General features: G+C 40.0%; 1 protein-coding gene across 1 annotated transcript in view; it reads left to right on the forward strand.

The window, feature by feature from the left end:
- LOC133117936 (CUB and sushi domain-containing protein 1-like) overlaps window positions 1-14,360 on the forward strand; it is a 503,171-nt gene that overhangs the window by 425,304 nt on the left and 63,507 nt on the right. Inside the window, exons 31-33 of the mRNA XM_061227463.1 lie at window positions 6,292-6,408; window positions 11,436-11,549; window positions 13,871-13,966. Of these exons, the coding sequence (XP_061083447.1) occupies window positions 6,292-6,408; window positions 11,436-11,549; window positions 13,871-13,966 (327 nt within the window). The remainder of the gene's footprint in view (window positions 1-6,291; window positions 6,409-11,435; window positions 11,550-13,870; window positions 13,967-14,360) is intronic.

The following is a 14,360-nucleotide window of genomic DNA, read 5'->3' on the forward strand; positions in this document are numbered from 1 at the left end:
TGTGCACATCCTTTTATGTCCCAAGTAAGGGTGTTATCATCGTATGCTGCTTCTGGCTACCACAAGGACATGTTGCTATTAGCTGGTGGGGGTGGCCTGTAGTGAAGTGGTTAAGGTGCATGACTGGGACCCACAAGGTCAGTGGTTCAATCCCCAGTGCAGCCTCAATAAGATCTGCACAGCCGTTGGGCCCTTAAGCAAGGCCCTTAACCCTGCCCTTAACCCTGCATTGCAGGAGGATTGTCTCCTGCTTAGTCGAATCAACTGTACATCACTGTGGATAAGAGCATCTGCCAAATGCCATTAATGTAATGTAATAATGGTGTATTTGGATATTGAGGCAATTTACAGTGGGGATAATGAATAAATGTGAGGCTAGAGCATTTTTATTATGTAACTGGCAAAAAACCAAGAAGGGGAAGCAGAAGGGAAAGATCAAGAAGAAACAAAATAACTCAGAATAACTGTTGGCATGCTTGGCTTACTGCCTCTTTAAATAAATAAATAGATAAATACATACATATTTTGGGGGGAACATGCAGCAAGTGCCATCCTCCTGCATTATTTTGGGAGGAATTTTCACTTCATTGGCACAGCTTGCTTGCTGCCAGTATCTTAGCTATAGATAACTGTTTCATCAAGATAATGGATACGATTTTGAGAACAATGAATCAGTGTGCATCGGTATGTTTAGAGGGAGGATGCCAGCACATTAAGCAGATGGCCCAACTTCCCTTACTTTTGTGTCAGTTTTTAATATCATAAAATATGAAAAATTGATGCTCTGTTTATGGTAATTTGCCCATTAGATGACCAAGAACATATTGGTTAATGAGGGTCCTGTTAAGGGATATTTGATGTCCTTTTCTCTCAATGGTAGCCCTATGCTCTGTCATTCCGGCATGTGTAGTGATAGTGGCACAGGCTTGATCCCCTGCAGAGATCTGTGGAGGTGCGTGGAGATGGTGTGACTGATGTATGCAGGAGCTCAGTGACCCTGTATGATGAATAATGCGAGGTCAAACTGATGGATGTAATGATTACCTCACTCCTCTTTTCATCAGGGAAAGCCGGTCAAATTTGATTCGGAAGGCAACTGATGCTTTATTTGGTTTATTAAATGAAAAGTACACAGCGGGCCTGATGACCAATCTCACTGCAAGCCAGGGGAGGTAGAGCCAGTGCTTGATGATCCCAGCATATTGTTGTCAGTTTAGTATATCTCACATAGCTTATTTCTGTCACTTTTACCAGGGGGTGTAAGAGTGTGCATGTGTTTTTAAGCATGTCCCCTTCCAGTCAGTGTGAGTTCATTAAATGAGGAGAATTGCTAAACTGTTTCCAGCTGCTAAGAATGATTGGGTTAGACTCATGGATTTCAACTGCATCTGCCTTGTGCGCGTGTGTGTGTGTGTGTGTGTCTAACCCTCCCTTACGTGTGGACATGCACGCACTCACGCACACACCTGCAATATGACAGGATTTTAATAGTTGACAACAAAGGAGATGAATTCTGTATGTGTGTGCTTATGTCTAAGAGAAAAGAGGGAAACTGCACATAAACATCTGCCTCTGTCTACTTCTGACAGAGCATGAGAGAGAGGGACAGAGAGAGGGAGGGAGAGAGAGAGAAGGAGGGACAGAGAGAGAGGGAGAGAGGATATTCAGATGAGAAGGTCTGAGACAGGAGAACACTGTTTGCATTTTAAATGGAACTGACCCCGGAATTTTATCTAGAAGAAAAGGTGTGGAGGGGTACTTTATTTCTCCATTATTATACACTTAATGTACACGTTAAATACGTGTAATTTAAGCATTTTCTTGTTTAAAATTAAAAGGTATTCTTCTTGTGACTAATACCATTATAGCCTAACAGGAATAAACCCCAAAACAAATAGTCTCCTTAACGTATCAAGTAAACAGCAAGTCAATGAGAAGACCCCCATATGAGCCTAATTTGTTTATATGTTCCGCATATATCGGTCCCTCTCTCAGAACCAGCATCGATACCTTTCACGTCCCTCTCCTGACATTCCTACCACAGCTGCTCAATGTCCGTTAAGAGGAAATGCTTACTAAGGTCCTGGTGTCATCCCTCTGATGAAAGGGCCCCTTATTTGTTCAATAATGAATGGAGGAGGGTCTAATCAGGAACTGAACCCCCCCCCCCATTTGATAAATGCCTCCGCCAACAATGCTAGTTCTGTCAGCGGCAGGCTTCGGCTCTGAAGGGAATCTGCAGGTTGACTGTTTCTGTTTTAATATTGTTTGTGCCGGAGTGAAAGTCGTGTAGTTTTGCCCTCTCTTTGTCAGAACGATCAAAACTAACAGCGGCCGTTTCCCGCTTTACAAAGCTGTGGCTCTCCGCCGCTGTTTGGAATACTGATGCATCCAGTGCTTCCCTGGGCTCTCAGACAAAACTAATTAGAAAGGGGAGAGATCCCTTTAAATAATAAAGGATCCCTTCCTTCCAGCATCCTCCCTCCTCTCTTTCTCTCCCCCTCTCACTCACTCTCTCTTTCTCTCTATCTCTCTCTCTCTGTCTCTCTCTTCCTCTCTCCACCAAACAGATCTTTTTTATTTGTTTCCATAGTAACTAAAAGACTGTCTCAGTGCTCTTGAATGAGAAATCCTCTTTGACTGTAAATAGAAGAGGGGGGGGATGAAATCAGTGGAGGTATGGCGCCTCATTGAGGCCCGGAGAGGGTACGACAGCGCGGTCTCTCCGGCGACCGGGGCGGGAAACATGCGGGGCCGCGGGCCGTCGCGTGCGGCCGTGTGCGTCGCTCTCCTCAGCCCACGACCAGGGATACCCTCTCCTTCTCTCCCCCCTCAGAGAGCCCACGGTTACTCTGAGAGGCTGGCTTTGTGAGAGGAGACAGGAGGACCAGGTGTTAGACACAGCTGTTGTCACTGTGTCCACGATAGAGAAGGGCACACCGGGATTTAAAAGCTGAGGAAATGCAGTCCTCCAGAGCAGGGGGAGAAGCAGCCAAACATCTCAGTTTTATTTGTGTGGGTAGCAGCGGATCTCTGTGGCCTGCCGAGGGCTGTACTACTTTAGAAGTGTCTTCTCAGTGCTGTGTTTAAAAATAAAAAAAGAGACGACTTCCAATTAGGATTTAAGTATCTGTAAGAATGTGAGATAAACACTGTCACATTTTCTGCATATATTTTGAGATGCACAGCAAGATACCGTTATTAAATATAATTAAGAGTTCCTTTGTTTATTCATACTCGTATTGCAGTTCTAGTGCAGAATTTTTCATTTTCATTTATTTTAATTTTTTTTGCAGAGCTATCAAGAAATTATGGGATATTTGGAGTTTGATAAGTTGGCTTACTTACAGATTATATTTAAATAGGATTTAAAACTTGGATGTGGTATGATCTTCTGAAATACCTAGCTAATACCTACCTAGTTAATTTTATGACAAAATATTCAGAACATAATTTTAGTTTTTCATTTATTCAGAGCAATGGGTTGTCTTTGGATTAATTCAGCTTTAAATTATTTAATTAATTCCTATTGTTGTGTCTATAACTGAACAGCTTGCAGGGAGCCGGCTCTAAACAATGCAAATAGATCCACATTCATATATGGAACATGTTACTGTTCAGGATAATTTAGACGAAAACAGGCATAATCAAATGTATATCTCTCTAGCTATATTTCCACATATATGTCCATTTGCTAGACACAGTAAATGGCTTGTGTGCATGTGTGTGGGCATGTGTGCGAGTGAGAGAGAGAGAGACAGAGGGAGCGAGAGAGAGAGAGAGGGAGAGAGACATAGAATGAGCGAGCGAGAGAGTGGGAGACAGAGAGAGAAAGAAAGTGAGAGAGTGAGCAAGCGAGAGTCAAAGAGAGAGAGGAGAGAGAGAGAGAGAGAGAGAGAGAGAGAGAGAGAGCAATACATCACATGCGTAAAATGGTAGTAAAAGTAGAAGCCTGGTAAACACATTGCCTGTAACATACATATTGGTAATTAACATGGGTTTTGAGAGCAAGCGAGAGTTTGCAGTGTAATAAAAGGGCTGTTTCAGGTCTATTATTCCGCCCAACCTTCTGCTGCTGACAGAACAGACGAATGAGACGGCACATATTCTCCCAGCTCTCACCATAACGGAACGCATCTCTGATACTTGAACGCCTGCCTGTCCCAGGGTGTGAAATCTCTCCTTTCAGGGCACACCCCTCTTCTACAAAGGGTTCCATGGATTTTAAAGAGTTCCTCTTGTTTTTGTCTTGATAGCATGAGGTAAAGGTGATGTGATCAAAGGTTGTGGGAGGGTTTGATATTCAGGGAATGACGGTTCCTGACTGTGGCTTGACACCGGGCTTTTTTGTGCTCTGCGCACTATTGTGGGCAGATGAAGAAGCGGACCTGGGGGAGCAGGAGCTTGGGGGTTTACTGGGGCAGAGGATGTGCAGAGAATCTCAATCCCCAATCACCAGGTGGATAAGAGAGACAAGGCTGGGAGATCACATGGAGGAAACGATCAGGAGCTCGAGCGACACCTTCCCCAGGGGGAGGGGCTCAGGCAGGGGGGAGGAGTCTCAGTATGAACAGTAACGAGGAGTTTAACTAAGGCTATGCGCTAAATTTTTATGGGCTGTGTAGTCGTAGGTGATTTCTCTGATTCATCTGTGGCTTTGAAACTTTCTCTTTGAGCGCACTCCCAGTGTACACTGTGTGGAATGTATGCCGGTAGACTGGATTTGGCATTTAAGCAGAGTGAATTACACGTCTTACATTCTTTACGTACACCCCGTTTATAGAGCTGGATATTTACTGAAGCAATTCAGGTTCCGTTTCCTGCTAAAAATGCAAGGACAGTGTCCCACCTTAGCATTTTACAATCTTGCAGTTGCAAGTCCAGTTCCCTCACCATTATGCTACCTTACTCAAGGATAATCACAAATACTTATGCGGCTGTATACAAACCATTCTTCTCGACATGATTTCTTCTCCTCTCCTGTGGGCTACCTCTGTTTTATACCTACTTTATATATAAGTATATGGGATTATAGTTTTATGGATGCCATTTCAAATGAACTCCACTTTGTCACGCATCCATGTACATCCACAACAAGCGATGTGAGATCCCTCAGATACCCAGGAAGACAGAAAGATTGCGTAATGTGACCAGTTCTTTTGACATCAATATATTTTTCCCCTTTCCCATTAGAGAACATATTAACTATTTAGATGTGCTTGAGGGTACCCGTATATCACAAAATGATTGATGAAGCTGGTCTTATTTCATTCCTTCACATAGGGTCCTGAAATCCTATACAATACATGAGGTCATTGATGACTGAATATGTTTTGTACAGTTGCGGGCTTATTTTTAAATTGATTGCAAAAAAAGGTAATTCAGCAGATATTTAATTTAATGTTAAACAGAAAATGGACAGTAATTCAATAATATATACAGTGCAGTCTATACTTATTTGGACAGTGGTACAATTTGTGTTCTTTTGGCTTTGAACTCCAGTACATTGGATTTGAAATGAAACAACAAATATGATGTTAAAGTGCTGCCTTTAATTTTAGCGTATTTACATCCAGATCAGGTGATCCATTTAGAAATGATATCCCTTTGTATACATAGTTTTGGTAAAGTACTATTGTTTGGCCTATGTTTCTGACTGTTTTGTATCAGCCTCATAATGGCTTCCTTGACTTCCATTGGCACAACTCCTCATGTTGACAAACGGCAATAAAATATGCCAAGGCAATCAAAAGCCTACAATCAAGTTGAGATACTAAAAGCTTTCTTTTACTGTTCCTACACTAAGGAAGCAATTGAATACACTTGACAAATCAGAAACAGCTGAGAAGCCAACTGTTCAATTACCTTTCATCCCCAGAAATGGGTATAAAAAATTTATAAAAAAGAATGTGATTCCTACATAGATTACCTGATATGGATGTAAATGCCCACAGATTAAAGGTGACTCTCTACACTTCAATCTCATATTATTTTTAAATCCAATACGCTGGAGTACAGAGCCAAAAAGAACATAAATTGCACCACTCTCAAATACTAACAGACTGCACTGTATAGTTCTCTCTCATACTAGTTAGTGCCTACTAATTCATGTTTGTCCATTTATGTGTATAAATGCATGGCATGTATTCTTGAATGACTGAACTTGAATATTTACATGTTTGTACAAATATTTCTTTGTTGTTGTGTTTTTTGGTCACAGACTATGTAAGTAGGTGATCTCAGGATAATGTTTTTCATGGATGATATAACACATTTTATTTTCTTCCATAGCACCTTGTGGAGGACACTATACTGGATCTGAGGGGGTGGTGTTGTCTCCAAATTACCCATCCAACTACACGGCTTCCCAAACCTGCTCATACTACATCACCGTTTCTGGAGAATTTGGTGAGCTCTCAGCTTCATGATTTCTTTTCAATTAAATATATATACAGTTTCTACATGAAACTTGATTGGAAATGAGTTGGGCCTATTTGATTAATCTGACAATGGATTATATCTAAAACAGTTTTTAGGATTATTTACACTTATGTGAGAACAATACAAGGCCTACAGAGCCAAATGAAAGTAGCAAAAGTACCATCCTAGTGAACAACAAATACAAACTGAACAGCATACAATTCACAGAAACTGTTCATTGGCTTTTGAGGATGCTGATGCACGCATTGCATTGCAATATACCACAGACTGGGCTGAAACCTGTGCCTTCTAGACCTTGATTGAGCAGGTTGGATGAGCAAAAGTTTGAAATGCAGCCCTGTCTGACCGGAAAATTGCAATAGACTATACCAAAATGGCAATAAGCTGCTCACTCGTGACTGGCACACCCCAAGCAGCAGATCTCTGCCTACTTCCGCACGCCACAAGTCCTGAAAAGCATCTGGATCATCCGAAAAATACAAAATCAAAAGCACTCCAGCTTGTAAGATGCCAGATGCTGGTTGGAAGATATGGCCCTAAAGGTATATAACAAAATGGGTTAAATTCTTTGTGATAAAATCCTCAAACAGGCATTGTGGAAATGTTTAAGATGTAACTACATGATGAGTCTTAAGGCAGTGGTTCCCAAACCTCTTCCTGAGGATCTACCATCCATATAATTTCAACCCTAATTTGGCACACCTGAATCTGCTAGTTGAATGAGGTGCACCTTGTTTTGGTTGGAACTATAGGATTGTGTTCATGCTTCTGGAGAGAAACCTGTCTCATTTTCTGCCACACAAATAATATGAGTCGCGCAATGGAGGAACATCTCAGGCCTAGTTTAAGGGGCCAAATGAATCCCAGATGTAATTACAGAAGCGAGATAACACTGCACCTTCCTGACCCTTTTCTGTCCTTTTATTGTTTTAGTTTTTTGTCTGAGAAGAAGATGGCTAGATGTGTGTAGACAGTCCATAATTGTGCCTTTAATTGCATAAATAGCTTTTCTGTGTTCTCATCAATTGTAATTATGTCTCTTCCACTGCCACTGCTGTCATTTTCTTAAAGGAGAGTGGACAGGGCCACCAACCTTTATTTTTCTTTTTTTCTTTGCTTTATTCAGACAGGGGTATAGGAGAGAGGGTAACAGATAGATAAGGGGGTGAGAAGGTGCCATGGAGGGCATAAAACGTCCAGAGACTTGTAGTTTGAGAGTTGACTGCTCTGTGAACTACACTACGCTACACCAATCCAACACAGCAGTGTTGGATTTTAATTTTAAACATGAAAAGGAGAGAAGAACACATGGGAAAACATGTATAAATAGTCAGTTGCACAGAGACCAATGTGGTCTGTTTGGCCAGTATGTAGGCACCCTGCAATATGTACCAATATGTAGGTATACTGCAATTATGTATTAATTAGATAGTCATGATGCAAGACCAGATTATGGGGCACAGGAGACAACTTGGAGCAAAATGCAATTACATGAAAATGTATCTGGTATCCAGATCACTTTTTTATGTAATTGTGTATTGCTCATCCTGCTAGAACTGGGTTTAAGTGTCTGTGTACCTGGTCTGCTCTAGCATCATGACCATGACAGTGCAACTGACTAAGTATGACAGGACATTCCAAACAGGGAGAAAAAACACAGATGATCAAAATTAAAATTAGCTTTTAAAAAAATGACGGTGTAGAAACATTTATATAGAAATTTGGCACACCAAGAAGTTCACTGCTTTTTCTGGGACAGATGCTGTGATTAATTCCAGAAGTGAGAGACTGGTATGATTTGCTGTGAGAAATCCATCTGTGCCAAAAATGTGGATAAAGGCAATTTCTGTAAGTCAAGATAAACATTCATATTTGGACCTACACCTGTGTGGGTGTGGGTATGTGTGTAGAATTTAATTTTAGACAAGGGTAATGGGAAATTTATGAACTACTCAAAGCTACAAGATTCAGTGGCTTGTACTTCACACTTTTGAAAGCTTGGCTTGTGATTTATGTTGTTAGCCATTAACAGATCAATTTGCTGTAGGAGAAGTAATGACAAGGACATTATTTAAGCATTCATTCAAGAAAGATATGTTGTTTCTTATCGACTTCAAGCTTCACTGATGTCTTAAGACGTTACTGCTGGCCTTTTTTGCTGTTTATTGTCAATCTGCACCACCTGCTAGTGCAGTCATGCAAATGAATGTTTAAAACATGGGACTATGCTAAAAAATGAAATTAAGCATATGATTTGGAAGAAATTAAGTAAATAATATTGAAAACCAGCCAAGCCTAGAGGACTAGTGTGACATAGTACCTCTTTAAATAAATTGGGTTCGCACATTGCAGTACTCTTTGGTTGTAAGATGGTCAGGGGAGAATTTTAGAACTGATTGATATGCGTGACAGTCAGGAAACAACACAGGGCCTGACACACCACATGATTTAAAGTGTGAAGTTGTTCTGTGATTTTCTTGTGCACATGGACACCCCTGCATGGAGAAGAACCTTGGGCAGATAGACAATGGCCACCAGGTGATTACTGTACTACTGTAGTTTAGGGAGATACTGAACACTGTATCAGATCAAATATCCAATTAAGGGCGAGAAAGTTTGTTGGGCAAAAACCTCCTCAGTGGGTGAAATTGGCAATGATACAGATTCACACAGATCATCTCAGGTCATATCAGCACCATATATTACATATTTTATTCCCCCAGATAAGTGAGAATACTGTGGCAACTAGTGGCTGAGATTTTATCATTTTAATAATAATTATCATAGGTGAAATGTCAGTGATTACTATGAACATTACAAAAATAAATCATTGACATTCACTAAGTGCTATTCAGTACATTTTATTTTAGGAAAACAGGAAGATTCAGTGTTTTCCATCTGTAAGTGCAGTTGTACTCTAACTTCTTTGTCTTGTAAAATAGGGCGATTGACTGAAATGATAGGATACTATTCCTGTCCTCAGGTCAGAAGAACTGTGTGATATTCTGAATAATGTTTTGGACTTTGCCTTTTGACTAGATCAATAGAATTTGTCTTTTTCAGAACATGATTAACGTACAAACATCTGACAACAGCATATATCACGTCAAGCTGCTTTCATTCATGAACGAAAGTAGGATGTCTTCAGAAAAATCCTATCACCAGTGTTTATGGGGACAGTTGGATCCAAAATGGCTTCCCCTCAGTAATCCATCAATTTAAAGCAAACACTCCTGGAAAATGATTTTGTATAACCAGCGGGAGAACTGAACTCTAACCCATAACAAAATCTATTTTCGTTTTTTAAACTGCTCATTAATTTTCTAAACAGTTACAGAACACTTGTTTGAACATAGAACCTGCCCATTTATAATTTTATGTGACTATTCATTTTAAATGTATATATGCGTAAAGCCAATTTCAGAATGCTTTTTTATTTATTTAGTTCATACTGCATAAAAATAACTGACAGCTAAAGAACAATTTGTGAGCTGGAACACTTCTGATATACAATGCTATTTGTTGCGCTTGACTTCTGTACGCAGCTGTAGCTTTGTCTTCAGTTTGACACTGTTTTTCCTGCAGGCTTTTGGGTTCTTGACCTTTATGCATTAGGCCACTAATAAGATACTATATCTATGTCAGCTCTCTTAGCCGTGAGCTGATATCCAGGCTTTCTGGTCATTTAACCATGACATTGTTTTTAGTTTGTTCAAACTGTGGGCTGGTAGAAAGAGACTACACATCAGTATCTTGAAAATACGTATACGTTGAGGCCTTAAACCGATGGGCAACATGGGCTCCAGGCCCCAGAATGTCCTTGATCGTTTTTTCATCAATCACTGGCATGCGTCTAATGTTAATTACAGTATGACAAATACATGTTCATGTACTATATAATACATATACAAGATTATGTTTAATAAAATACACATAACTTTATGTAAAATGTATTCATCCTCCACCCCACCGTGTCTCATTCACATAGATCGTCTATCGCGGAGAATGCTCTGCCAGCTTATATTGCGCTGAATTTTGCATTGAACAAAAATTACTTTACACATAGTAGGTGCAAATGACATGTTACATGGAACTAAATCAGTTGCTGCAACTGGTTTAGCCTACGTTTGAACTTACATTTGATACTGGTGCAACAAGCTGCTGGACTTTACGGACATTATTGAGAAATGTGCAGTTATAAAACAAAATATATTGTGCTCATGTGATAAGTACAGAGAAGCGCCAACTTCTACATGCTGTTTATGTTAATATATTGCCACATTTTTTAATATAGTAATGTACATGAATAATAATTGTGTGCTGACTGTGATAAGTGGTATAGTAGCTTATAAGGCAGCATTCAATAGGCGTACTTTGGCTTTGAAGGAGGCTAATGATTGCTAGCAGCCTGACTGCCTAATCACAATGTGACTGTCAAACTCATGCTCAGAATCGGTGTGTGTCAGCCCAGGGCCTCCAAACCCCTTCATGCGGGCCTGGTTGAGGCGATGTAACTTTAGCATAGATAATGTTCTCCTGCCCAGGGGTTACATATAAAACATGATTTCCTTTATTATTATTATTTAGTGATTTTGTTTTACTTTTGGGACATAACCACAATGTAATGGCTGTTGCGTGACTAACAGGATGTGATGTAAATGCACCTTGGTTTTTGGAAAAATACAGAAATAATATTTTTGCATATGAACAATCATTAGACAAAGAATAAATTCCATAAATTGCAATACACTTGGAATGTCATGTCTTGATCATTAGCATTTCTGATAAACATGGGTATTCTTTAGTAAATTCAGATGCAGGATGGAAGCACTATGATAATACCTGAATTATACCTAAGTTCCCAAATGTCACTATTTAGGAAAAGCCCTATGACCATATTGGAATGGCAGGTGCTTAATTGCTTTGTTGTCTTTCTCTTAGAGGTGATACACTGGAAGTAATTGTGTTTTCCTTGTTTCGCTCTATGTCCACAGTGGTGTTTGGGCAGTTTGCCTATTTTCAGACAGCGATGAACGACTCGGTTGAGCTGTTTGATGGGGCTACCCAGAATGCCAGGCTGCTGAGCTCTCTGGCTGGCTCTCATTCTGGTAAGTAACACCTCACCAGAGTTGTGTTTTCCTTTCAAGTCAAACAAAACCGTGTAGCACGTGTGGAAACGCATCAAATGTGGAAAATTTTTCACTGAATCTGGAACTTAATTTCACATGTTATATAAAATCAACAATCAATAACTGTAATTATACGGTTGCTGTCATGCCATCTCTCAAAATGGCGACTCTGTGTAGGTGTGCAGGTGATATAATATGTCTCCAAGTACTGTATGCATTTGTGCATGCATGTGTGCATTGACAATCACCAGAGACTGTAAAATTCCCTGAGAAACCGGCCCTTTGAGTAAAACAAAAATAAAAAAATCAACAGTTTTAGGAAACCCAACAAAGGAAAGGAACAAAGGGAAATGACAGCTTAGTGACTTATTATTTACAATGTATTTACTATTTAACAGAGGCATTTATTAACTAAAATATTCCCTGGGCACAGTTGCATAATGAATAAAACATCACATTTTTAAAAATTCTCATCGTCCTCTTAATTAATCATGGTGTTTGTTGTCTGTATTTGCTAAACAAATTTGCACAGTGATGCCCAGTCATTTTCCCCCTGTTCAAATATTTTATATTCTTCACAACTAGAAAAAATCATAAAAATGATTTAGCCTAAAATAGGAGAGCCTATCCCAAGGTCCCAGTGACCATAAGTTCAGTGCACTAATTACCATTATGTAAACACAATACGCATTAGTTTAACAATGTTCAGCTTACCTGTAGCTGTCGAACACATCCCTCAAGTTGACAGTAGGCAGAGGCAAGCAGATTTTCTGCCAATATTTCATGGTACTTTGTTGAACCCTGGCCCCAGGACCACTGGCAGCAAAAAAAATACCCCAAAACATCAATGACCCCCTGCCACAGTTGGTATGAGGTGCTTCTCTTTGTATGCATTCAATTTTGCTGCCAAACATGTCGATGGTATGTTTGGCTATCTGACCATACACTCTCTTACAGTCATAATTCCAATGAGGTCTGGCAAACCTAAGATGCTTGGTTTTGTTAATTGCGCTCAGTCAGGGCTGTCTTTATGCCACCCTTCAAGGTTTTCTGTTATGGAGGTGCCATTTTTTATCTTTTCTTTGGACTTGGTGACCCAAGAAACAACAAATCTTTGCAATTCTTAAACTGCGATCCTTGGGTTACTTATGTCATTCCTCACCATCTTCCTTACTGGCCGTGGGGAGAATATGCACTTGCATCCTCTTCCTGGAACAGAAAGTGATGGAATGACACAATGTAGTTCATTTAGACTGAGATTAACTAAATTAAAGTGAAATTGTTTTGCCAATTTCACTTTGTTTGATTTTATTCACAATCATTTTTAGAGGTGGCAATAATTTTGGCACCTGTGGTTTTCAGACAAAGGGAGATTTCTTAATAAAAAGCATTGACACATGAGAGTAAATGTATTAAAATAAAAGTATATAGTTTTCCTGTACATATGAATGTAAAATATAGATCATTATCCATGCTGTTTCATATATGCACCCTTTTTTCTGAATTTTTATTAAGGCTGCCAATAATTCTGGAGCCCACTGTGTATTCAATAATTCTGGAGCCCACTGTGTATTCTGTTTGAATTAACTTTTAATTTAATTCAACAAATTTGGTTCAGAAAAACTTTGAGGTAAGTAGTTGTAAAACTTTGCCTGAGAAAAAACGGTATTCCTTATACACCTGATCGGCCGGGTTTTCCCACAGCAGTGAAGATTTCTGATTTTGTGGTGAATTGCATGTCCCTACCGTTTTGTAGAACAGAGAGTGATAAAGCGTTGGCATACATTTACTCCGAAGACACTCTGCACACTACCAATTTTCACTTGTGGTAATTAGGTGATTAATTGAGAAGATTAGTGTTCCGCTATGGGATGATTGTTTAATAAGAGGCTTCAGAGGAGACTATGGAGACCTCACAGTGCTGGGGGAGGGAGCTACTGGCTACAAAAGAAGTCAGCAATTTATACGGGGCCTATATATTACTCTCCTGTTCCTTCTATTAAAATGATATCTGGCAATGGATAGTGTGTATCTGTCTATCTATCTATCTATCTATTAATCTATCTATGCAGTATGTATAAGTCTCTCTCTCTCTCTGTCTCTCTCTCTCTCTCTCTCTCTCTCTCTCTCTATCGCAGTTGAAATTGTACTTCCCTCTAGGGTCTTTCAGCGCACTTATCCCTGGTTATGGGTATGCACTTTGTTGTACGTCGCTCTGGATAAGAGCGTCTGCCAAATGCCAATAATGTAAATGTAATGTATCTCTCTATCCCTCATTGAGATATGTTTTGTGTTTGCAGGTGAGACCTTGCCTTTGGCGACCTCAAACCAAATTATGCTGAGGTTCGGTGCAAAGAGTGGCCCGACTGCCAGGGGTTTCCATTTTGTTTACCAAGGTAAGTGTCCTACAGTATATGCATAAAAGCCTCACACAATAACATTGTGTTACATTGACTGCCTGTGTCCATTATACACTACAGTGCTTTACCCAGGACGCTGTGATTGCAGGGCACTATTTGAGATTTTAGCCCCAGGCTTATTTTGGGGATTTATCCCTACACATATCAGCATTACAGGTCAGTGGGTCTCCAGTGTGTGGATGATAAAGGATGAACCATTCATCCCTGTAAGCCATTGAATGTCTACAGTGGCACTCTGGACTTTGGGAAAAATAGGTTCCAACTTTGGATCCAAACATAGTTAATCTGCAGGAACAGCTGTTATGAAGACTAGCTAGGGGGGCTATGCTGGCTGCTTGAGTGCTCAAGTTAAAGTGGTGAGAAGTCATTA

The sequence above is a fragment of the Conger conger genome, chromosome 18, assembly GCF_963514075.1.
Source record: "Conger conger chromosome 18, fConCon1.1, whole genome shotgun sequence".
NCBI classification, from domain to species: domain Eukaryota; kingdom Metazoa; phylum Chordata; class Actinopteri; order Anguilliformes; family Congridae; genus Conger; species Conger conger.